Source organism: Leptodactylus fuscus, chromosome 5 (genome assembly GCF_031893055.1).
Source record: "Leptodactylus fuscus isolate aLepFus1 chromosome 5, aLepFus1.hap2, whole genome shotgun sequence".
In the NCBI taxonomy this organism is placed as follows: domain Eukaryota; kingdom Metazoa; phylum Chordata; class Amphibia; order Anura; family Leptodactylidae; genus Leptodactylus; species Leptodactylus fuscus.
This window is the reverse complement of record NC_134269.1, coordinates 50,474,625-50,502,060: the sequence shown is the minus strand read 5'-3', so window position 1 is coordinate 50,502,060 and position 27,436 is coordinate 50,474,625. Positions and strand designations below refer to the sequence as shown.

The window sequence follows — 27,436 nt, the reverse complement described above, 5'->3', positions numbered from 1 at the left end:
CCCAGTGTGCTTGTGTGACCAGCGCTTTATTCATTTCTAAGGAGCTGCTGGAGATTAAAGACCCGGCAGCCCTATAGCAGTAAATTGAGGGCTGTTCACTCAAGCGCACATTCACAAGGCAGCTTTAGGGTGACTTTCAGTTCTCTATTCTCCCGATTGCAGGGGGACCTAGGAGTCGGACCCCCAGTGATGTGACACTTATTCCCTATCCTGTGGATAAGAGATAAGTGTCTTTATTGGAGCAACCTCTTTAAGGATTGCCCTCATTTGCTCCGGATTCTGCATGCCTCGTACGCAGTAAGTACTAGATCAGTGAAGAGTCACTGGTTTCTGCCATTGTCTATTTAATCAGCCAAGGTTTTGGTTAAATTAGAACAGTTACATCTTAATTAAAGTAAGGAGAAGCAATGAATAAGACTATTGCACGTTATCCTTGTGATGTACAATACTAAGCAAAGTGCAGCCAGCCACTCCGGGGCCAGGGGGCTCGCTGACACTCGCTGACCTCACTAGGTGTTGATTTTGGGGGCAATTTAGGTGCACAATTAACTGGCAGCACCTCTGGCTGTGAATTAATAGTTGCTTGCAGAATATCCCCCTCCTCTTCTGTCACCAGTGCTGAGAACGCTGTGGCTGCCTTGAGGAGGGCTATCCATCACTCACTGACCAGAACTTCCATAATTAGTGCATGTTATGGCCCTGTGCTCCAGCGATTCAGAAGCTGGCGCTCCAGCCGCACACAAACTTTGCTATAGTAAAACTCAGAGATGATTTATCCAGCGGCTGCGCAGGGACATGGAGCGGGGGGCTGCAGGACGTCTGTGAAGTGTAAGCGAAGGTTCACTCAGGCCCGACTGGGACTTCCATGCATCAAACTCAGGCAGCCAATGCACACACAGCTTGTGCGAGAGCCACAAGATAAATAAGGCAATTATAGCAGCTACTTTAGGTTACAGTGTGAACGGGAGCTGGTCTCAGTCCAGCAGGGTGGGCAGAGGGGAGCAAGGCTTTTAAACAAGAACTGTACACTTTGGATGCACAGAGTTCACATTCGGTATAGTACGCTCCGCACTGACATAACATTCAAAGGGTTTCCCAATTTATAAAGGTTACTCAGTAGATGCCGTCTAATATCTCAACTACTGACTTCTAGTTTTATTTTATTTTATTGTGTAGGCTGTAGCATCAGTTTCTCTGTATACAAAGAGTAGATTGTAGACGTCATCCCTTTTAAAAGTAGGGCTCCTGAATAACATGTGCAGGTAACGGACACCATATATATAAAATGTGACAACGCTGTAGGATTGATGACATCAGCGACATGGCTTTCTTCTTTCTGGATGATATGGGTGATAAATTTGTGGGGGGGTTTGTTTGGATTTGACATTGATTTTCTGCCTCAAAATCTGATCCAAGAAATGCCCCAATCTGACATGTGCTGAAAAACGAAGTGTCCTGCCCTATCTCACTGCGGATTCCGTGTTGCTGATCAGCCCAACTGAAGAGGCTGAATAGCGCAAGTAAACCAGATGGAAACTACAGCGATAAGCATCTCCAGTTTTCTGCCATGGTTTCCACAGGCAATATACTTTTTCTGAAGAGTATTTTAGAAAAAACACAGTGTCACCCATCCAAATTGGACATGTCCTTTGATCAGCCATTACCTTAAAACTACCAACCTAATATCGTGTAAGTCCCGTTGCCAAAACAGTTCTGTATGTATCCTGTCCTCTGCACCAAGATTTTAGCAACAGAACCTTTAAGTCCTGTAATATATGGGGTAGAGCCTTCATGGATCAGACTTATTATACTAGTATATCCCACAGAAGCTCAATCGGTTTGAGATCTGGAGAATTTAGGTATTGAGTCAACACCTTGAACTCTTCATTGCACTCCTCAAATCATATTTGTTGCAAGAAGCGTTATCCTGGTGAAATAGGCTTTTGATATTAGAGGTTCACATGGCCTAAAACCATGCGTAGGTAGGTGCTATGAGTCAAAGTGGCATCCACATGACTGCCAGGATCCAGAACATTGCTCAGATCATCACACTGGCTCCAGCAACTTACATCCTAGTGCCATCTCTTACCCATGTGAATATTTAGTTGTAATGCTGTATGTGTCCTGACACTTTTTGCTAATAGCCAGAAAGCTGATCGGTCAGGTACCCATGGCCGATCTCCGTACCTATAGCAGGTTTATCATATCCTTCATATGTTTTCCACAAATACAATTGTCAATTTTCTTCCAGTATCCTGTAATGTGTCATTCTCCATTCACCTGCTCCATGTCCTACATCCTGTCCTGACCCGCGGTGCTCCCATGTTCGGTCACTAGTCACACACTGTGTCCTGCTACAGGTCAGGCCGTTGTCTCCTCCATCAGTCTGTGTTGCTGGCTCCGGTGCCCCTCCACAGGGGTCAGAGCCCCTGCTCGCTGCCAGCTAATAGTGTTATACATTAAACATGGAGCTTCCTTGCCCCCCTCTCTGTTCATGCTTTGTTCTAAACCCCCAGACACACAGTGCATTTGGAGCCTGTACACATCAGATTACATTCATTTGTAATTCCTTCACTTGCTCTCTCGGCCTCATTCACAGTTACTATACCGCTGCCCCTGTAATCGCTCACTCGGTGAACTGTTGCAGCTCCATGCGAGACACCCACATGTGTTACCTGCCCTGCGTGTTCGGTGATTAACCCTTCACTTCCCAAGATCTAGGCTGTCCCTACAAAGATGGTGGCTCGCTGACATCGCTAGCACTATATGCGAAAGCTTGCACGTACTGAGGATAGCAGGCTCATGGGTTTGCAATGAACCCGCTCACCTCCTAAGTGATTCCAATCTAGCATTGTGCTCTATGATGTTCAGCTCCCAGCCTTTAAGTCAGTAGTTAATTAAGAAAATCCTCTGCAGTTCATGAGCACATCACTTTCTCCCCCTGCTCGCTTTGCCCAGTAATAAACTACCCCTCCTGTCTGGGTGACCCTCCCTGAAACACAGGCAAAATTAAGAAGGCCATAAAGGCTTCATTAAATCTGAAGCACATTTTATACACTGCAATGTCCGCAGGCTGTGTCTGAATGTGGTGCCATGCTCTTCGCAGACCCTCCTTCCCAATACTTTAGCCATTAAGACTTGGAAGAACTAATAATTAAGAAGAATCTAGATGTGTATGGGAAATGTGTGATCATGAACAACCTTTTCTTGATTTCATTTCGGCTGAAACCACATCTATAAAAATGCATTTTTCTCATGCTTTTAGGGGCAAAGCTATAAGGGTTGCAAAGGGGGCCTCAAAGGTCCCTCTGCCCCATTAAAATATACCTATATTCTCAATGGCATAAGTTTGGTGGCCCCATTACAAATTCTGCTTTGGGCCCAGGGGCTTCAACTGTTGTGAGGCACTCCATTTTTTTTAATTTTATTTCCTTGTAAAAGATTGATACAATGACTGTAGATTCATGTGAATAATCCGCTTTGTAAAAATACACAATATATAAATATATACAAACGTTTCATCACTCCTCGATGTCTTGCTATTTTATCTGACACATCTTCCCTTGTTTTTTTGCAGCTAGCTCTTGGAAGGTTTCCGTACCCACAGGTAAGATATATTTATGTTACATACTTCCTATAAAGAAACCTACTATATTCTGAATGAAGACGATACTTGTCCTTTTTCAAGTTCTGTACATAATCTTTAATCCTCCTTATTGTGCTGTGTAATATTTATATGGTTTTGTAGGATTTGTGTGCTTTACAGCTGCCGAAAACCCCACAATCTAATATGGTCTTCAGAAAGTGGTAAATGTCAGGGGGCGACGTATTGCCTTCCTAATGTCTGTAGTGTAATCCTACCTATCTGGTCTCCAGCAGTACAATAGACCTGTCAACCAGTCATTATTACCCCATTATCCATGATAATTGGAACAAAACAGCCAATAAAATATATATAACATGTGGATTGCCTGAGACTAATGTAATCTTTTCTAAGTGTCCCCACGTAATCACAGATTTAATGGTGGCCATACACATTAGATTATTATTGACTAAACAAGCCAAGTTGGGTGGGATTCACTCACTCATCTAATACATATGGGGCTGTCCTGGCTTTTCCATGTTGGTTGCTGTGGGGTAAAGAAGGATCAGGCTGTTGGATTTCAACATGACAAATCAACTTTTTCTCAGGGGCAATCGCCAACGTAAACGTTGGAGGAGCAATCATTGGTCGAACACTCAGTTGGCCATCGGCTATAAGCTATGGCTAGTTAAAGTCTGTGAAGCGGCCATTTTGAATCCTTGCTTTCTGTGTTGGATACCACAACGTTATAATTCTTGAAAAACTTTAATACTTACAAATTGTCTTCCTATAAATTTGGATCTAGAGTTGTTGACTGAGATATGGATATTCTGCGAGCCTGTTCAAATATGGATTTGCACAAAAGTTTGTGACCCTCTTAAACATACAATAGACTTGGAGAGTTTAATAAATTCCTCCCATTGTGCCTATTAGAGGATGGTGCACACAAGGTTTTTTCTGCATTTTTGTAATAGGCATGTATCATGATAGTACATAGCTTCCCTACCTCATCTTCTAATGTCGTCTTCTGTTACATGCCTGATATTAGAGGTGTGTATGACGGAGTTCACCGCTTCCAAAGAGTCTTGCTGTTCTACATTGCCCCAATGTAGCTAATATTTGGTGGTGTATAAGAAAAAGCAGCAACAGAAAAATCCAAGCAATGTCTTTGGACCGAAACATGCATGGAATAAACAAGGGCTGCTGCCTTTATCTTAAATATATGGAATAACCACATCGAATGAAGAAAATGGACATAATTACTCCATGCGTGACTTTTCTATCCAAAGACCTTTCTCAAGCAGTGTCTATATGGAAATGGGATATTATCCTTACGCCTACTTGTCAATCGAATACCACTCTCCTACTTAGATCTTTATTGTTTTATAAAAAAAAAAATATAGCTATATTATTCTATGTTGTATCTAAGGAAACATTATTTATTAAATTGCCATTTGCACAATTTCTTCATCTATATCGTTGTAAGCTCTAGACACAGATCCATAAATATAACGGTTCTCTGGACTTCCACTTTGTAATAGACTTGCAGGAAGTTAGTAAATCCATAAATTTAGCATGCAAGGTATTTGATAAGGAATGAGTTAATGTTGTCTGCAGTAGGGCTTGTGAACTTGCATCTGGCAGTCTTGTGACACTGGCCTTCATGCTGCAGCATATGAAAGGCTGGACACTTGCTTGGCTGAGGATCCGCACCCTGGGAAAATCACATGCTGTTGGTGAGTGAAGACACCGGCGTCTGCTCCATGCCTCGGGCGCTGCTTGGTTATTTATAGGAGGGGACTGGCGGATCTCTTCAGGCAGCTATTAACAGACTATTATAATGCTAATCAAGGGATCTCGTCCTGGAAGATTATTAGAATAACATCTTGGTCTGTAAGTGTTTTGGACTACAAACATTTTGAGAAGAAATATTCATGTGTTTTATGTTAAGGCTCTCAGCCCCTATTACATTGCTGTCTTGGTTACTGCAGTATCATCATCTAATGGACTTCCAAAAGTGTCAGCCATAAAACACCAGCATGCTAAATTCTGCCACAGTGACATGACGGAGATGGGTGGCATTGACCATCATGGTTACTTGACATGTTGTCCACAGGGACATCCCATGACCAGAGAGCTCAGGGAATCGTATAGTGTTGGTGTGACTAAGGTGACCACATTGTACAGTTAGAATTGTTTTAGTTAATTGTCTAAGTGGAAGTGGATGAAGTTGACCCTATTAAGATGTAGGAGCAAATTGCTATCCTGATGAAAATTGGTGTATTATGCTTCAATTGCCCATTAGAGTTAATGCTTATACTACATAATAATGGCTAATCCAGTAACATGGATCCTGGAGAAAACAGAACCTGTGCAATTTAGTAAAAGATCCATTCCCCAATGAAGTCCAGGTCACACCACTAAACAGAACATTGCTGGTTGTCGACGCTTATTCTCCTTTACCCCCTAAAATCTTAGTTTAGTTGATGGATTTCTTACTGGTCCCTGTAACCATTCACATGACTGTGTGTGTGTGTTGTACCTTGGTCCTGATTTATAAATGGACCTCAACATGACCGCGCTGTAAATATCAATGTTAGCAAGTAAACTCAGTTGAGTCCTTTTATTGTCTGGTTTCCTAGTACAGACATAGAGATGAGAGAATGCAGGTCATCTATAAGGAGGCTATTGTTATTTAAAGAACATCACGGAAGTGTTTTTCTAAGAATAAGAGCCGCGCTTTGGCTCCAGTTGTAGAAATTGTCCAGTAAATGAAACAAATATACCCCAGAGAGGAGCTGATCAGATATGTGAGTGGATATTGTCTGTTACAGCCGAGCTGCCTGTGTTTTCACACCCCATTAATTCATTACTTCCATCCTTTCATCTCCAAATTTCATTTTTCTTTTTTCATTTTTTTTTTCTATCCCCTTTTCAAAAAAGAATGGTGCCCCCTCCTCTTTCCACCTGCCCCCTGCTGCTGCCTCAGTCTTCTCTGCGCTGTTAATTTTCCTGACTCCATATGGAGTAACAGAGCTTTCACCTGCAGGCTGAATGAGATTCTGCCGCACGTCCTCAGGCCAGAGCTGTGAGATCAGGTTCCCGATGCCCGAGTGTGCCAGGCGCCCTCAGTGGCAGAGTACAAATAACAAATTGGATGCATCTACAAGCCTCCCGTAAAGTGTATTTATTGCGCGCCTCTTGGTTTCCAAACACTGATTGTAAGGTTATTCAGGCATAGGGAACAAGCATGCTCCGACCGCGGCAGCAGCATATAGGCTGGAGGTAGCCATTGATGACATTTTACTAGGCATGAGAGGACAAGAGGTAATAAAGTGGAAGACAAAGAAAAGTTCTATTAAGTTTTACAGCTATCAAAAGTCCTTCCAAATGACAAGCAAGTAAGATTCATCACTCCTGATGTCAGATGTACAAAAATGGCGCATGATAAATTCGCTAGATCATTTCCTTCTCCTTTCTCTACGTCATTGCTGGAATACATTTACACCAAAGAAGGCATACAATATATCTAAATGTATAGTAAATCTGGTACGCGGCATATACTCAATTACAATAAATCTCTCAAGATTAAGGAACATTTGACAAGGGTTTGAGAATATTTTTGTCACCAATTCTCACATCCTTACCCTGTGCCATATTCCCTGTTGTCCAGCACCTCATATTGGTAAGGCCAATGCTGTACAGTATACAAACGGGGATTAAAGGACTGCTTCCCCCACCAGTGAGGCAGCAGGCAGCCAAAAAATATAAAGGTAAACATGCATCTATAATTGTAGTGGAAAGAGATAATGGCGGTGATTTATCTATCCCTCTATGGCAGTTTTCTGATGTGAGGGATGATATTGTGGCTCACATTTGGCACAAGGCTATTTCTGTGCCTTGCTTGCCACTTTATTTGAATTTAGGCGGAGCGGGGTGGGGACAATTTTCTGGAGCTATAATGGAAATCTACACCAGATCTTAACTAACATAGATTTTCATTCTGGCAATAGGATGTTTAGCTAATAGATATTTTGTGTGCCCAAAATTGTGCAATTTGGACTTATACTTGGTTAATGCTGTTTGTCACATTTAGGCAGCACATAGGCTACACAGCATGAGAAACACCATTCCATCAGCAGCAGAGAGTAATGGAAATAAGAGGCATTTGATCTATGACTTCCCCTACATCAGAAAGGAAGACAATATAGATAACCACGTGTTCAGGTACAAAAGGTCACGTGGAGAAGATCAACACCAGGAGCATGTGAGACTGGCTTACATAGGTTCCTCAACTACAGACCATATATCAGTAGATAACTAGTTTTACAACTTGTAAACAATTTACCCAGCTTTACTATTGTGGTTACAATTAGACACTGATGTAAATGTGGTGCATGTTAGGTGAAATGGGGCATATCATAGCACATCCAGTGTGGTCTAAAATGTTTTGGCTGGCTAGACATGTCCGTGTGAGAAAAAGTCGTACTCCGAGAAAGAGGGCGTGGCTGAAACGCACCATGATACCAAAAATGTGTCCTATAATTCTGACTCAAAGTAAGCCAAGTAAAAGATGGTGTAACCATAGTCTAGACAGTCACTAGATTTAACATCCAGCATTAGTCACTGTGATAAATCTGATACATGTTCTTAAATTTACACTGTCTGTTTGTAAATCTGGGCCATAATCTTTAAAAATCAGTGAATCCTTTGAAAGAGGGGCACAGCAGAGAATCATACAATGGCTTTGTGACTCTGGAAATAGAGCATCAGCTTGAGCAAATTGTGCATTTTCCCAGCACAGTCTGAACAGTATTGTATATTATATGCTATACAATTTCACAAATCGACCTGGTGTGGGCTCAGTGGGACTTATTGCATAGGCATACATGTTACATGTAAAAATTTGTACCAAGCATGGTCAACCTACATCGTCAATTTCCACCACTTCTAATTTTTAGTTGGTAGTCAATTAGTCAATGTCACATGTGGTTCCTCGACGGATTCACATGAAGGATATTTTTTTCTAAATGTACTCATCATTTTTGGTTCATTTGCTCTGAAGATTGTTGAAGTTCTATCTGGAAAACATGGCTGGTCTTTCATTGCAGGATTGTGAATTGGTCCCACAGGCCTATCATGGGTTTATATGGGTTTTCTCCAAATGTTCTCCAGGGTTCCTCAAGGGTACGCTTTCACCCTGGTGGGGGTTTTGGGGAGGTTTCTCTAGGCATAGCCTGTGATCAGAACACACACTAATTCCAACCCTGCCCCATGTTGTGATTAATTTGCATTCTTTGTCAGAAGTTAATGGAGTTTTTTATGACTGCTTCTGAAGAGCTGATCTGCTGTTTATACACTTACCAGCGGAAATCCTCGCCCTCCCCCGCACTGATTGATGGAGATGCTCTCTGTTATTCCAAACGGCTTTTTAAGCTGTTTTTAAGAATTATTTGAATAAAATGCTGGCGTGCATTGTGTCAGGGGGGAGAAATGGAAGATTATCTGATGAACAAGATAGAAGAGACAGATAAGAGAGCTCAGTGGGAAGAAGAAAGATCACACGATGAAAAGAGACTGTGACATGGAGATGGGGGTAGAGATGTGTCTACAGCTGGTACAACAGACACGAATAAAGTAAAAATCGCTCCTTGGTCGAATACGAAGGATGTTGATGATGGTTACACATGTAAGCATGAAGCCCACATTGTCTGAGATCCATAGTCGCTTTGCTTTTACCTTTGGATGTGGATGGACTTGGAGGATGAACACACTCTCTAAGGAAAGTCTCTCCAGTTGGCTTTGATCAAGGCTCCTGTGCACACCCACAGCTTACTCCGGAACGGAACTTCCAGATACAAGTGAATTCCAATACACATTATATTTTTACGACTATTATGTGCAGGCCTGAGAGGTCAGTGCATTTACTGTATTCGTGTGCCATGTCCTGCTCTTATACCTTCTTTATGACTGGATGACTTCTGACGACACATGACAACTATTTTCACTGACTGTTCCATGTAAGCTGTGATCACTTCTCCATTAGGAACCTTCATCACATTTTTCATCAAATGTGCTGAAAATTAACACTGTATATGGTGCTATTTTTTCTTGAAAAACACTGGATACCACAGTAGGACCTTACAGACCCCTACTGTAGGGCAGGTGCTTCTGGGGCTGTTCTGGGATTTCCATTACAAATGGGTTTCACAACGTAAATGTGAACAGAACCTAAAATTACCTTTGCTTTGACCCAAGAGTTTCAGAAGAATTGGATGGATCCATTGGCAAAATCTTGTGTACGGCCTGCTCTGACAGAATAAGGCCTGGTTCACATCTGCGTTTGGGCCATTCCGTTCTCCTACCCATATCAAATATGGGGAGAGAAATGTCCTGCAAGTAACGTTTTTCTCTCAGCATTTTCGTGCGGAAGCCGAGCACAAACCACACGGACCCCATTATAGTTTATGGAGTCCACAGGTTTCCTTAGGTAACCGCTTTTTTTTTTTGTGGATAGGTTTCCGTTCAGGGGGTCCCCGAGTGGACATCCCGGATTGGAAACCTGAACGCAGATGTGAACCGGGCCTAAAAGTTCTGGACTACGATTGAATAATTTATCCCATGTAAAGTGTTATTTTGCTGATGAAAGTTTTTATTATACAAAAGACAAGGTCTATTATATTTCTTGGACTTAGTCTTGAAGTCCCTGACAGTTCTTGTTAGGGCTAGTTCACACGTGAATAGGGTGTGGTGGAATTTGGTCCGGGAAAAAAAAAACGCTTCAGGAATTAGGAAGCGATTTTTGACATTTGGGCAGTTTTTGGAGCGTTTTTCACTCCAGCACAGCGAATGGACCTTTAACAAAAAAAAAAAAAAAAAACGCAACATGGGTTTTTGCCAAAAAATGCCTTGCGATTTTCCACCTCCCATTCACTTGTATTGATTTCCTGAGGCAGAATCCGCCTCAAAAAAGGGCAGCTTGCTTCTTTTTTCCACTAACGGGAAAAAGACCGCTAGTGGTTTACATAGACCTCTATTGTGAGGAGGCGGATTTTGAGGAGGATTCCGTGCCAAAATCCGTCCCCTCTTGCCCCGTGTGAACGGGGCCTTAATGATATTTGTCCTCATTAGATATGACATAGGGGCCCATGTCATGTTCTGTTCTTAAACACACTTGTCTATACTCTGTTACTGGCTTATGTGAGATTAGCATACAAAGCACATTAAAAACTATTTTGGGACAGGCCATGCCTCCCTTTGTGTCACATTCCTTTTTGCTATGCGAGCTACCTAGTATGTTCACACTTCTGTTTTTTGGGACAAGTCCAGTACATAAAGTCCTCACGTCACAGGTAAAGTGGCGTGGGAGATTTGCCAACTCTCTAGGAGGTCAATCTTCATTTCATGAGTCTCCTGGACTTTGGGGGAAGTTGGCAAGTATGTTCTTAAGGGGTGCAAGCACTGTCTGCTCCACACAGCTTTAGTGATAAGAGGAGGTTTAGAGCTCTGCAGAAGGTTGGCGGCTTTTATGTCCTATCCACCTCTGCACTCTGTAACTTTATGTGGTCTGTCACTTTGTGGCCGACTTACTGTGGTTCCTAAATCCTTCCACTTTTCTATAACATAATTGGTAATGAAATATCACCTAGGAAATAAATGTCACAAACTGACTTTTTAGAATGGGGCCATTCTATTACAGCACATTTGTCATTCTGCGAGATCTTTAGAACAAGCCATTCATTCACAAATGTTTGTAGTGACGGCTGTATGGCGAGGTGCAGGATTTTATCCACTTGTGGCAATGAGAGTATGAGACTGAATCAAATGCTTAGATTTAGACCTGATACTTTTCTCCCATGGCCCATGCACATGACTAAATGTGTATCCGAGTGGGGAACCAAGCTTATCATGGGATGCAGTTGGAAGATATCCATATCCATTCCATGTTGCATTCATGTCTATGGAGTGTCTGGATCCATTCCAATAATACAGAACATAATAGGACCTGCTGTATTATCATCCATGTTATCGAAACGGAATGGATCCAGAAGCCCCATAGTCGTGAATGCACTCATATGTTCCGACTGCATCCGTGACAAACTCTACCCCCAACTTGGTTGCACAGTCTGTGGTGTGCATGGGCCTTTATACTATAGGTATGTCAGAAGCATGTTCCATAGAAATGAATGGATGCACCCGGTACTTCCGCTTTGACGGCGGCCTGCCGCTTAACCCCCGTGTGCCGGCTACGTCCATTCATTTCTACGCGAGCGTGTTGTTCGGATCGGCTGATCCGAACAGTAGTCGCTCATCTCTAATGGCAACTTCTCCAACCCTTCACCCCCGCCGGACCCCTCTTTGCCCCACTTCCGATCTCTCTTGTACATGGAGCGGTCTTCTTTGGCAGCTCCGGCCCCTCTCTCCACACACCAGCTCCCTGTCCCATTACAGAGATATAATTAAAGTTTGTGTCTCCCAGCCAGAAATTAGGCAGGGGTGACACGCCAGGCCAGCCCTGGCAGGCGGCCAGAAATTCTAATTTCTGACGATGATTTAATTTCAATTTTAAATAAATCGTTTTTTAATTTAAAAAGAGCGAGTTTCCTCACATTAGCGATGATTGCCACATTAAGCTCTGCGCTCACGATGGAGCCGCATAAAACATTATTTATACACGGAGCGGAAACGGCTCTGCCTCTGAAATGGATTATGGTTTTTTTTTCTTTTTTTTTTTCCCTCCCTCTTCTAATATAACCTGGAGGATACTAAAAAGTGTTTGTGGTAAATTAGCATTCTGCCGACTTTCACCCATAAATGAGAGAAGAGCTATTAACACTTGTGTATTTTCATTATGTAAATTGTGTTAACACATGCCCACAAATTGCCACCAGCAAGACAATCATTTTCTCCCAGTGATCATAATGTGTCCTAGTGAGATGTTTTGATTATGACATGCTAATTACATATTGCCTTTTTCCCCTCTGCTCTCGCTTTTCTATTCTTTCCCCTCTTTTGTGTATCTTCTTATTTATTATATTTTTATGTAATATTTTTCCTCTCTTTACCTCCCCAGATTCAGAAAAATCATGGCTCTTTAATGGTGAGTGTTATGAGTCCAGGCAGGAGGGTGGGGGGGACGGGGAAATCTGAAAAGGGGGGTATAAAAAAAAAAAATTCACTTTTCTCTTTTTTCCTGATGGCTGATTCTTCCTGCATGCTCCACTGCCTTGTTTTAAACTTTGCAAATTGCATTTTGAAGAAAAAGCAAACATTTAACTGCCTGTATTAGATTAGGTACCATTAGAAATAATAGCAATGCTCCAGCATCAATGTTTTTATAAGAGCTCTCTGCCGTTGATTAATCTTGCTATTTTTATTGCATTAATGGTGTTTTTTTTGTCTCTCTTATGACTATACTGTAGAGATATTGCATATAGGTTAATACTTGTCTCCCTCTCTCTCCGCAGCCGTTCCAGATATTGCAATGCATTGTTGATGAGGTGAGTCTCAGACTTATGTGCTTTCGCTCCTAAAGTCATTCCTAATGGAGTGGAAAGCTTATATTTTGTTTCCTAATGAAGCACAATGGACGACACCCTCTGAGAGAGTTCATTGGCAAGGCTTGGAGCTGTTTAACATGGCTTGGCCTATGCTCTCCCCCCACACTCCTAGCTCTTTGAGAGCCCCCTGCAGACTGATCCTATCTGTTGTACCAGGCCCCATGGACAGGGCTGGAGAATATTAATCGGGGCTCAGCCCTGCCTGCTGGAGTTATATAGAGAAGAGGATCTCCATGTGGAGGTAGCGTAATTGAATGGAGCATAGCGGTGGATGTATATAGGGATTAGGATCTGTCACTCTTCTATATCGGCGTGGGAGTGCATAGATTTGTAAATTTATGTAGATAAAGACATAAACATGGATATTTTGTCGGCCTACGTGCCTAAATTTTTATTATGTCTATTGGCGCCCAGCTCTGTGGCTGTCGCTGGTCATCTCAATTCACCGCTCTAGGACTTGTTGGTTACATAAACTCTCATTGCACTCTAAGCAACATAAATGGAGTAGATAAAGGTTAGAGTATCCCAGCATTATTAGCATCCTGCACAATGTACTGGCCATATTGGCCCCTATCTACTAAACATTGCTCAGATTTCCTAGCCCATATGTTACGTTTATTGTAGACTGGAATTGGCCCACAAATCTGGTCTGTTCTGCATTTAATTTGTGCAGGAGCAGATTGTGGGTTGTATTGTTTCCTGACTGTGCTGGATGAACCATGTTCTGTTAATATGGGAATCGAAACCCTTAATCAGGGCTCCCACTAATTGTCCCTCTTGTAATTACAGCACTTGTTTCCCTGATAATTGGGCCACAGTAATTATCTATATGGTTAGCAATCAGATGGCAGTGTGATGCCACCCTAGTGATTGGCATATGCTTGATACTGTGTTGTTGTACAAAGGACTGTATGGTCACCTTTAATATATGGGCATGTGGCTGGCGGCGTCCGCGAAAACTGCTGCGAGTGCTGATCTGTTTCTGCAACCTCTGCAAGGTTTTATATATGTCCAAGGTAGTTGTGTAAAAATTTGGAGGACTTTACTATTTTTTTTTTTATTTAGAATTTGACAAAAATTATCACAATTCCATTTTTACCAATCAACAATTATGTTTTCAGTGCTTGTTTTTTGGTTTTGTTTTTTTACATTGATTGGCATTGCAATTGCTACTTTCCCCAAGTGTTGGTCACCGAGAAGCAACGAAATAAAGAATAGAGGCCGTTCCCTTTGCTACATGAGGAATAAATGCACAATCTATTGTATATTGGAATATGGGAACATTGCCAAGATCCTTCTGTTATGTCAAGATATTATCACTTACAACCAATAGGGAGTTGCTTTACAATTGTAGATAACATTTAATCCATGAGGAAATACATGTGCAGCAATACAGATAAATGAAGCACGCAACCATCACAATTCTCCTCCTGCCATCCTGACAGATGCAGATTCTTGGCATGTATGTCCTGTTAAAGGGGTTGTCCCATGAATCATTAATTTGCAGTGTAGCTAGGATACAAAATACCTATTTTGCTTCCATGTTTACCCCATTGATGGTGCTGCCAATCTGGGGTCCGAGGATGAAACTGACCAAGGAGAACATTTGCAGAGTTTGTATGTTTTCCCCATGTTTGTGTGGGTTTCCTCCCACATACTAAAAGTATACTGATAGGTAAATTGGTTCCCCCATACAAACAACTGACACTTGTTGGCGTTGGGGATGAGGGCCTGTATGGCAGCCACTGTCTCCCCTGCACTTTGAGTCTCCATGAAAAAAGTGCAGTACAAATGTTGGACAACATCATGCTACTGTAGAAGCTCTGTTCCATCCTCGACAAACATGGCAGAAAACTATTTCTGTTGTCTACTCTTCCATGAACACCTGATTGTGTAGGGAATGACTGTGCACGTGTGCCCGGAGTGGCTGAGCACGTGTGTCCGGAGTGGCTGTGCACGTGTGTCCGGAGTGGCTGAGCACGTGTGTTCACCTCCAGCAAGCTCATTAGGTGAACCTGCACATGGCTTTACAATTTGAACACCATGGGCACCATAATATATAAGTGAATGCTGTAACTCTTTTTGAGCCTTTAACTGCATGTCGATGGCATGCAGTATTATTTTGTATGAGCTATACAATGAATATAATACCTAATGGTGGAACATTACCTTTAAAGAATTTGCAAGAGATTAGAAGGAAGTGAACAACTTTTTTTTCCCCCCAGACAACTGCACTTGTCATAGTTATGTAGTTGATAAGACTGAATAAAGACACAGTACCGATTCTACCATATTTGGGGAGAAATTCCTCACCTGAGTTTGCAGTCGGAATAACTCTGTGGATCAACTTTACATCTCTAATAAACATCTCTCATTTATAGTCAGATTACTTATAACCTTCAATGGTATTTTAGGTTCTTCTTATTAGCTAACCATCTAGCCCTTTATAAAGTATTGGTATGGTGTTTGTCATTTTTACTTTATGGGGTAAAGCATTGCCAGATGTAAAACTTGTCAGAAACTTGGACAGATAAAGAGCAAGTTGTGATATACAGTATGTATCACAACATACAAACCGTATATACTCAAGTATAAGCCGACCCGAATATAAGCCGAGTAATTTTCTACTTATATGTGTATTCTAGGGAAAGGAGTGGTTTAGAACTTTTATTTATTTATTTAATTTTTTAATTATATTTTCTTAAAGCTTTTTTTCACTATTTTATGGGAGATTCTATACATTTCATAGACCAACCCCCCCAAAATAAAAGAAACTTTTTTTTTTTTTTTTGCTTGTCTTGAGTATAAGCCGAGGGGGGCTTTTTCAGCACAAAAACTGGGCTAAAAAACTTGCCTTGTACACGAGTACATACGGTATATATATTTAGCCAGCTGAACTGGCACACTTGAAGAACTTTCTACACCCTACACCCAGACATTGGGGCCCAATTGCGACCATGTGAACACAGCCCAAACCATGACGGAGCCACGTCCCTGTTGGCATGCAGGATCCATGGCTTCATGGGGCATACGCCACACTGGCACCCACAACTGTAAATGCCATTTTGGTTTGCTCCAGCTGTCATATTCCAGATACCTGCTCCACCTTTTCTAGGCACCAGTTCTGATAAATCTGCTTGTTTGTACTATTACATGCCTCCCAGTACATGTTCTGTTCTGCCCTGGATACATCACAATGAGGTCTCAGTTCTTCTCATATGTACAGAATATTGTATGTGAGCTCTTCAATAACTGACATTGTATTTGGATTTTTTAGGATTCTCCAGTTCTTCCCATGGGGGAGTTTTCTGAGCCATTTGTACATTTCATTACTCAGTGGTAAGAATATTACATGTATGTTCCTATTATGGTGTAGGATGACTTGTGCTCCTTCTCCATCTCTTCACCTCTCCATGTTCATTTGTAGACATGAGCTAGATTAACATTGCATTGCAGTATATGAGGCTTTCCCAACATGCATCTCCTATTTGTGCCATGTATAAGTATAGTGGCATACATTGTCCATAGGTGTCCATGGTTTTTTTTGTTTTTTTTTTTTTAAAAGCATGCGTTTCTGTACTGGATAGTCCTCTTCACTATTTTATATCGCAAAGAAGGCAACGCTGACATTTACCAGGCCACCAAAGTGTCATTTTGGCCTATGTAAGGACTGGTCTAACCATTTACCTCTTTTCTGTGTGACAGTATGAGAAAACTTCCAAAAGAGAGGCCAGCGCCAGAAGAGTTAATGGTAAGAGTTATGGCCAAACTATTTGACAATATGCTATGAAATATATCAGATATATCCTACTAATATTATAAATGTGAAAGTTTGTGTGTTTGGATGTTTGTGGGTTTGTGTGTTTGGATGTTTGTTCCATAATCACACCTAAACTGCTGAACGGATATGTGTGAAATTTTGCATATACTTACCTTGGGTCCCAGAATAAAACGCTACTTTGTACATCCCTCCGCCACCGGTCTTCACAGCAAATTACGCCGATGTTCGGTCCGGTGTCTGCTTCAGGACCTGAATGACGTCATCCCAGGCCCTGAGAAGTAAGCCGATTGGCTCGCACTGCAGTGTTGGCGGAGCTATTGGCCCTGCAGCAATGTAAAGACATGCTGTCAGGACTCCTAGGACTATAGGAATTTGGCACACAGATAGGATTAACATAAAGGGTATTTTTTATCCCGGTAAATGATGTCACTACATGACTGTTAAGCACGAATTTATACACACACTATGTTTGAGCACCTTTGATGACATCACAGGCTCTTCAGTCATCCCATTGAATCACGTTACGTGGTGGGCGAAGCTACACGCTTATTTGGGGGTTGAGCTAGACAGGAGGTAGTCACACAATGTGAAAGCATACACTGTATGTACTCTATATACCACTACTGTATATACTACTGTATACACTGGATGTACTCTATATACCACTGTATACACTGTATGTACTCTATATACCACTATATACTGCTTTATGCACTGTATGTGCTCTATATGCTGCTGTATACACTGTATGTACTCTATATACCACTATATATTGCTGTATACACTCTATGTACTCTCTATACCAATATACAGTGTTGGCCAAAAGTATTGGCACCCCTGCAATTCTGTCAGATAATACTAATTTTCTTCACAAATTCTTTGGTATTATTATCTTCATTTAATTTGTCTTCAATGGAAAACCACAAAAAGAATTGTCAAAAAGCCAAATTGGATATAATTCCACAGCAAACATAAAAAGGGGGTGGACAAAAATATTGGCGCTGTTTGAAAAATCATGTGATGCTTCTCTAATTTGTGTAATTAACAGTATCTGTCACTTACCCGAGGCACCTAACAGGTGGTGGCAATAACTAAATCACACTTGCAGCCAGTTGAAATGGATTAAAGTTGACTCAACCTCTGTCCTGTGTCCTTGTGTGTACCACATTGAGCATGGAGAAAAGAAAGAAGACCAAAGAACTGTCTGAGGACTTGAGAAGCAAAATTGTGAGGAAGCATGAGCAATCTCAAGGCTACAAGTCCATCTCCAAAGACCTGAATGTTCCTGTGTCTACCGTGCGCAGTGTCATCATGAAGTTTAAAGCCCATGGCACTGTAGCTAACCTCCCTAGATGTGGATGGAAAAGAAAAATTGACGAGAGATTTCAACGCAAGATTGTGCGGATGGTGGATAAAGAACCTCGACTAACATCCAAACAAGTTCAAGCTGCTCTGCAGTCCGAGGGTAAAACAGTGTCAACCCGTACTATCCGTCAGCGTCTGAATGAAAAGGGACTGTATGGTAGGAGACCCAGGAAGACCCCACTTCTTACCCAGAGACATAAAAAAGCCAGGCTGGAGTTTGCCAAAACTTACCTGAGAAAGCCAAAAACGTTTTGGAAGAATGTTCTCTGGTCAGATGAGACAAAAGTAGAGCTTTTTGGGAAAAGGCATCAACATAGAGTTTACAGGAAAAAAAAGAGGCCTTCAAAGAGAAGAACACGGTCCCTACAGTCAAACATGGCGGAGGTTCCCTGATGTTTTGGGGTTGCTTTGCTGCCTCTGCCAACAGATTTTGCAGCATAATGTAGGGCCCAGTGTGAGAAAGCTGGGTCTCCCTCACAGATCATGGGTCTTCCAGCAGGACAATGACCCAAAACACACTTCAGGTCAGCACTAGAAAATGGTTTGAGAGAAAGCACTGGAGACTTGTAAAGTGGCAGCAATGAGTCCAGACCTGAATCCCATAGAACACCTGTGGAGAGATCTCTTGATGGCAGTTTGGAGAAGGCCCCCTTCACATCTCAGGGACCTGGAGCAGTTTGCCAAAGAAGAATGGTCTAAAATTCCAGCAGAGCATTGTAAGAAACTCATTGATGGTTACTGGAAGTGGTTGTTCGCAGTTATTGTGTCTAAAGGTTGTGCTACCAAGTATTAGGCTGAGGGCGCCAATACTTCTGTCCGGCCCATTTTTGGAGTTTTGTGTAAAATGATCAATGATTTGACTTTTTTTTCATTCTCTTTTGTGTTTTTTCATTGCAAGCAAAATAAATGAAGATATTAATACCAAAGAGTTTGTGCTTGCAATCATTTTCTGGAAGAAACTGAGTATTATCTGACAGAATTGCAGGGGTGACAGTACTTTTGACCAACACTGTATAGGTGGACACGGTAATAAAGAGAAATGGTTAAGGTGACGTGTTCTGGAATAACAATATCCAGTCGGGTTTTGTGGAACGTCTTGTGACATTCTCTATCACTGTCATGGCTGCTTTTGTCATTGTCACCTTTATAATCGAACAAATGCTAAACCAAGATAATTCCATTAAACGTCTGACTATAGTATAGTATAATAATTCACACCTTTTCCTAAATTTCTTTCGTTTATTTAAAAATATTCTTATTTTAGCACATTTCTGCTGTGTGTAGTAAATAGCCTTATCACAATATGAATGGAGATTTCTCACAATGTATAGTAGAGCGTTGTCCAGCTTTAGTCACGTCATATAGATAAAAATCACTTTGCCGTATATTTTGCAGACATGCATTAACCCCACATTATAACCTAGAGCTGGTTCACTTCATACATGTACAATACCCCCTCCCTCCCCCTCTTAATATGTTTTCTATATGATTAAGACCCTTTTAGCACATTTGCTGTGTTATTCCTTTGTGGCCGGCCGGCCGGCTCAGCTGTGACAACAGGTCGGTCTGCAATCCTTGTGAAATCTGCTGAGGGTTCTGTATGGGAACTAGCGGGATTGAGAAGAGAGAGGGACGGTAATAGCAAATTCTTGTATTGAGCTTCTCTATAGCGCTTAACACTCAGCCCTCCAGGGGCCTAATTCACTCATTTCACAAGGACTCTAGGAAAACATTTGTCTGCTCTCTAAAGTGATGAATTGTGTATTGATATTATTACTATGTGAAGGAAAGGGAGGGCACTGGCTGTAGATCACAAGGAGCTCCTCAAGAGGTTTATGCGTTGTTGCGTGTAACACCATGGAGGACGAGGACTTCTCATATACAGTGCCAGGACATCCGACTGTCTATTGTTATACTGCCCTATCATAGTAGATTAGTCTAGTAATGCTATCACATATTAATATAAAATATATTTTAAAAAATTATGTTTATGGCTTCACTTCCCACTCAGTACAATGCATTACTGAAAGTAGGGTGGTAAAGAGAGAAAAAAAAAGAAGGGCCCAGCTCTTATCCTTAGGATAGGTCATCAATATTCTATCAGAGGGATGCGACACCCAGAACATCACCGATCAGCTGCTGTACAGAGAACAGGGATGGAAGCAGGCAGCACAGTGGTTGTGCTGAGTTACTGCAGCCCAGTTCCTATACAAGTGAATGGGATCTATCCTAAAAAGATGTCACATTATCATTTAATTACTGTGTTCAGGTGTATAAAATCCAGCACCTCCCTATGCAAACATTTGTGAAAGAATGGTCCTGTCAAGAGGTAAACTTCCTCCATGCGCCACATCACCCATAAACTATTCAGTCTATACCACAAGGCTACCGAGTCTTAGCTTTGCCGTTATGCAGAGAGCCCTTTGAGCAGCATTGATAAAATTGTCAAATGCTCATAATATAAAACTGCAATGTACTTTATATTTAACAAGACACCAAAAAAAAAAATCAAGGTCCCCATCAACATCTCCCTGGTAAGTTTTCATTGATGGAAGGGATTAGTTCATCTATAACCTTCGTAGACAATTTTTCTTTTTTTCATCCTCTCTTTACAAGAGCCATATAACTTTTTGCTTTTCAGTCATCCTAGCTATGCCTTATGTATATTTTCTACTGACCCTTTGTAATGTCCATATGATATATTAAGAAAATAGAAAATTGTACATGGGGTGCAGTGGGAAAAATGCAATTCTGCCATTGTTTTTGAGCACTTCAGGTATCCGCATAATTCAGAATATACCAAATATATATAGTTTTTGTTACGTTATTAATTAATTAATTTTTTAAAAGTTTTGTGTCACGATGGCATCACCCTTTATTATTCATATCTCCATCAATGGAATTGTATTCGGGGCTTTTTTTTTGCTGGACAAGTTGTACTTTTTATTGGTACCATTTCTGTTGAATGCAGAGACATGATCAGATATGGATGTCACCATATTCTGATGCCCCTAATTTTTTTTTTATATATCATTCTGTGGAACTATGTGGCAGGGTTTTTTTTTTTTGCTTTGCTGGACAAGCTTTACTTTTTATTGGTACCATTCATGATGTTATTGATGAGGCAGGTCCTTGCAGGAAAGTACCTTGATTTCTTGACCAGACATTGGTTTTTACAAGATTCACAATAAAGTGGTTCTAATAGTATGGCAGCTGGATTGTGTCTCTTCCTACTTGACCATGACTTAATCTACTAGAAAAACAATCTTTGCTCCAAAGCCCAACATTTCAGGGTCCTTGGCATTATCCAAAATGCTGCAGAAAAATTTGATGCATGAAGAGCATAATACACCCACTGCCATCACATTACTCTTCGGAGCCTTTGCAACCTACTGAAGAGGAATACCCTGGTACCAGAGTAGTAACTTATACCTTCTGTAATTAAACCCCTTCCATTGACTATAGCGTTAGTACGATAGGAAATGTTCCGGCGCTGCCCCTTTAATGCATGAATGATCAGCATGAGTTGGAGAACAGTGTTTGGCAGCCCATCACATAACCCTGTCATCATGCGCCAAAGGATTTTCTGACCTTTCAGTCAAAGTATTGTCTCAATCTGCAGAATTGTGGAAACTTGCTCTGCGTATTTTAAGTAAGCGCTCCTCCTCCCCTTAATGAGGTTATGACCAATCGCTTATTATAATTGCTTCCAACTCCTTTTAATTTTCAAGCTTATTAATCATAAGAAGAGTTATTTAAAAATGCATAAATTAATCTTGGATTAAAAGACCATCAAGGCCTAGAAACAATTAAGATTGTGCGGGGAGTCCCAGGGGCAGTGTGGTGGATGATTGTCGCAGTCAGGTGGGCCTGGCTGAGCGGGCGGCAGAATGATTAATGCACACAGCATTTCAATAAGAGCTTCACAAATGCCACTTGCTGACCCCAGAACTGGATCACTTGCCAAAGATGAGAAGCAGCTACTGATCCTTGCCAAGACGAAGCACGGGCTTTAAGGCCTCCTGACATGACTAGGTCACTCCAGGGGTAAATAAGAATGAGGGCAAAAAGAAATGACTTCATCTCCTCAACAGGTTAATAACTGAGTGTACTGTACATTGTACGATCTTAAGCCGTTTATTTGTCATTGCTTATACCGGCTGCCATAGTTATTGCTCCAGACATCCTATAGAACAAAAGAAGCCAAGATGACTATATCTAAACCACTGATTAGAAGTTTCCATGTCATTACAAAGTAATAACAAAACTTATATAGAAGTGCAGACCATGTTCTGTTCATAGATCAAATTCTGGCCTAGGATTATAATTGCAATGGGTTGCACCAATGAGCTGAGCTGTAATACCAGACACCACCTGTGGACAGGTGTGGCGCTGTTTCTGGAAGAAAATAATTATGACTTTGTAACCCTGTACAGTTCTTCAGTTAAAGCGATTAAAGGATAAATAGGTGATTGGTGGAGGACTTATCATTGAGATCCCAACCAATCCAAAGAACAGGCGGTGTTTACCTCTCATCATGCGTTTAACCTGACTACAGCCAGGCTGAATGTAGACATGACATTTGGTGGACAGAGGAATCTATTCTCCCATTCACTTCAATGTGAGTGAAAGAGGTAACTGAAGTAAAACACTTGTCAATCTTTGGTGCTCCCATTGATGTGAATGGGGAGCCATGTCCACCAGGTGACGTGCCTACACCTAGCCTAGCTGCAATGGGGGGAGAACATCACCCATTCTCAGGATTGTGGGGTCTCCGCGATCATATTAACACGGACCAGTTATATATACTGTGCGTTATTGATAGAAGATAAATATTCATGGTGGAATAATCCTTTTAAAAAGGGTTTCCCAGGAGCAAAAATAGAGCCCAGAAGGTTTTCATAGCCCCTGGTAAGTAATCTAAGTAGTGAGACCAGCACTTAAAGGGGTTTTCAGGACTTACATATTGATGTCCGCACCTTAAGAGGGGTCATCAATGTGTGATTGGTGGAGGTTCGAAACCCAGAATGCCCACACATAATAGTGATGTGACCTCTTCCCTATGCTTATGATGTCACATCCATTGGTCATATGGTACAGCAGCAACTCCGGTCCATTCAAGTGAATATGGCTGAGCTACAATACCAAGAACAGACACTAGAATACGTACGGCGCTGTGCTTGGTGTTCAGTGAAGAGACTGCAGTACTTACCTGAATGGGACGGGGTATCAGATCCCCGCTGATCACATATTCATGACCTATCTTAACCCATTAACTGCCAAAAAAATTTCAATAACACGGGAACTGCACCGTGAAAATGACCTCATGTGCGCAAGGCAATGCATGCACGGGATCAGTTTAGGTTTCCTATCACAGGCAACATCCTGCTAGAGCCCGTATCTATCCTGTTTCTATGCCTCAATGACAGATGGCGTTTGTAGGCGGATTAAAGTACCCGATCCCCAATTGCGTTAATGGTTTAGGGACAAATCTTCAATCTATAAGTGCTGAAAAACCCTTTTAAGAAATGGTAGTACTTTACTGATTGGGCTCATATTACTTTACTGAAAGCGTAGCTGGCCCGTAAGTTGCCCAAAATGGACCATTGTGGCCAACCATAACTAGAAAATTATCATTTAGAAAGGTTGACAAAAATATGACCATTCAGACTGCAAATTTTGGGCCATTGGTGACTGAAACTGCACATGAGCAGAATATATAATTTTATTATTATTATTTTTTGTAATAAATCTTTCTGATCTGGAATTTTGATGTTTGAGCAATCCTTTGTACAATTGAATGGCTGTATTATGACCAGTGCAAATTGTACGGTTTATAGATAGATAAAGTTAAGAGTGATTTATATAATTAAAATCAATAGTGATTTTTTTTTCTACCCCATAAAAGAGTTCCAGGTGTCTCTAAGTCTTGTAAAAAATGTTCTAGTAAATTTACCTTTTACATTCATGAACACTCTCCCGTTCCCCAGCCCTGTTGCCCCAATGCGAGCTCTTGCTATTTGTATTACTTACAGGGAGGGGGGGAGGCTTTCAAGTATTACTTTAGCTCCATGTCAGCCATTGATGCCATTGAGTTTGTTTATATGAAAAGACACTTTGTATCTTTATATTATGAAATGTATTTAATGCATAAAAAAACTTTTTTTTTTTTCATATTTTATCATATAAAATCTAAATTTCCCATATAAATCCCCTGGTATTCTCTAAACAAAAGCCCAGGAGTGTGAGGATTGTAAAGTACATTTATATACATGAGTGACATGCAGTCCTATTATAGTTCTTACATATTAAAATTCATGGGTAGAGCAATGGGTGCTGAGGAATGAAGCTGTTGGGAGTAATGCAGCGTGGAGATTCAGGATATAATGGTCTTATCTCTCTCTGACAGGGTCATCCGTTCATCGTTCAGTTTGATGATGGGAACACAGAGGTGGTGTCGATGTGGGTGTGTAGGGCGTTAGAAGAAAGACGGGCACAAAACAGCCAGGAGTGAGAGGACATCACAAGGATGAAGCGTCTACTGAAGACTATATTAATGGACTAGCTCAGCCCCGCCGCTGTCACATACACTGCGAGCAGGAGCCTATTCTTTGCTGAATACATGTTGTGTTCAGTGAGACTTGCTACTAACATATTCCACATACATCCAGCGTCTGAAGAGTGTACACGACGAGGAACTAATGGTCACCAGTGTTATTCATTGCAGCCAGCTAGCTCATGGAAAATACAATGCATTGTAAGCAGGACTAAGCGGACATAGTCCCCACCTATACACATAGCATAAGTCACACTATTAGGAAGATTGGGACTTTTTTCTACAGCTTCACTCATTGTGATCATCGGTTCATTACGGCGTCTTCCAGGATTTTCTACATAAAAGTGCCATATTATTCCAGGCCTCAGGAGTTTCTTGTATGCTTGAACATATGACAATGGAGGTTGTAGGTGACAAGATACTGTAATCCTCTTGTTGCAGTTATCCTGGTGCCACCAACACCCCCTCTTATATATAACATTGTATGTCTTGCACATATCTGATTTTTCAGTTTAATAAACTTTTGTATTGATTTTTTTTTTTTTGTCTATAAAATTGTCATGTTACCTTGTTATGATTTGGTTGTTGATTTCAATCACGACTAGACCCTATTATAATGCATTTACAAAGCTATGTGCTAACAGATTGTACTACCAATTATTTCAACTTTTTAAAGCAGGGGTAGAGGAGCCTTCAGCTCTCCAGCTGTTGCAAAACTACAACTCCCAGCATGCATACCTGCTCTGCTGTTCTTTGAGCTCCCATGGAAGTGAATGGAGCATGATGGGAGTTGTAGTTTCACAGCAGCTGCAGTACTGAAGGTTGACGACTAGAGATGAGTGAATATACTCGATCGAATACCTCCGTCGCATAGCTCCCGTTGCAAAAACACTTTCAGGGCTTCAAATTTTTACTGCCCCTCCCACCTTCCCTGGCGCTGGGAGCTATGCGACGGAGGTATTCAATAAAGTGTATTTGCTCATCTCTATTGCTGACCCCTATTTTAAATCAACTCTTTAGACAGAGTAACAAGTGATATAGAAGGCCTGGTAACTGGTTGTAAAACACAGCCAAGCTCCTACTACAATAACCACGATCTGTGATTTAAATATGACCTTAGCGGTGTATCCTCATAGGTGATGCAGTTAAAGGTGAGGGGATCCTCTTTCCCCACTAATGCTCTTTTGGGGTTCCGATGGGTTGCCCTGATGACCTAGCAATGATGTCTTGGCCGCCATTTTACTATACTCATTAGGCCTTGCCCAAAGCGGGGCCTAATTGCATGCCTGTAAGTGTTATGCTGCCTGTTTTGTAGTGTAGTATTATATTACTGATCAAGTTATCACAAGTTGAAGTGGGACTAAAATGGCAGAAAAAAGTTAACATAGCAAAAGCGAATTTAAAGAATCTAAAAATAACCCTTTTCTTCTACTATGAAAATAAGTAAAACCAAACAAACTAGAACATAATTGGCATTATCTATATTGAGAGTAAAATGAAAGAAATGCTAGTATGGCTATTTTTGTTTTTCCTGGCTCAGAAAAATATAACAAAATAATCAGAAAAGCCTTGGTAACAATAAAAACTAGAGCTTATCCTGCAAAAAAAACAAGTCCCCATGCAACTATATGTCTATGGAAAAATAAAATATTAGGGGTCTCTGAATTATGCAAACCATTTTTTTTACACCTTTATTGCTACTCATTCTGTAAAAGCGGAACCTGGATTGTTAAAATAAAAATAAAAAAATAAATAAAAAAATAGTAAGACTAGGATTAGAAAACCAAACACTTGCACGGTTCTGAATGTCAAATTTTCTGTGGCTATGGAGGTTCATACTCCAGAATGCAGTACCTGCCCTATTCCTTATTCATGTGTAGGTAAGTACACTTTGTTAATATTCTATATACTTCAGAAGAAATAAAATATCTAAGAACAAAGGGTCCAAAGCTTCAGATGAAATATGACAAAGGTTAAACCGTAAAAAAGTGGAAATTGTGCATGGCAAATACACGAGGACACAAGGAAGCTAAAGAACAATTGATAAATCGATAACCTCATTCAGTCCTTCAGGGGAAAAGCGATTTAATTTATAGGACTAATATTACTTGTGTCTTAAAGCTGTCAGTGCGGAGTTTTAGGGTAATGTACTCCACACCAATATTTTGATTACAGTGAGTGAGATCGACACGGTTTAATTACAGAATGTTTTTGATACAGACTGAAATCTATTGTTCCTATAGAAATGGTATTATAGAGATGGAGGCTTTTGCACAGGAGGGGACATTCCCCTAAATTAATGGCATTTTATATATCAGATAAAATAACAAATTAGCTATATACAGTAATGAAACAAAGTACAGCCTCATCAAATTTAATGGTTTTACATACCAGGACGTATAAAAACAGCTGGTCCTTAGAAGGTCTTACAATTAGAAGTGAAATCCTGTGCCAGTCAGGGACTAAAAAAAACCTTAAAAATTTAGGAGACAAAAAACTTTTTAGTTGCTAAATTGTATAATGGTCTTCCCAGTGCCCCCCCACACACACACACACACACACACACAGTACAATGCTTTACAGTTTACTGT

General features: G+C 41.0%; 1 protein-coding gene across 1 annotated transcript in view; it reads left to right on the top strand.

The window, feature by feature from the left end:
- Positions 1-25,327, top strand: part of MAP2K5 (mitogen-activated protein kinase kinase 5) — a 106,576-nt gene extending 81,249 nt beyond the window's left edge. The window contains exons 17-22 of the mRNA XM_075273170.1: positions 3,578-3,607; positions 12,657-12,683; positions 13,051-13,083; positions 16,421-16,482; positions 16,849-16,894; positions 24,699-25,327. Of these exons, the coding sequence (XP_075129271.1) occupies positions 3,578-3,607; positions 12,657-12,683; positions 13,051-13,083; positions 16,421-16,482; positions 16,849-16,894; positions 24,699-24,803 (303 nt within the window). The 3' untranslated portion in view covers positions 24,804-25,327. The remainder of the gene's footprint in view (positions 1-3,577; positions 3,608-12,656; positions 12,684-13,050; positions 13,084-16,420; positions 16,483-16,848; positions 16,895-24,698) is intronic.
- Positions 25,328-27,436: the final 2,109 nt, after the last annotated feature.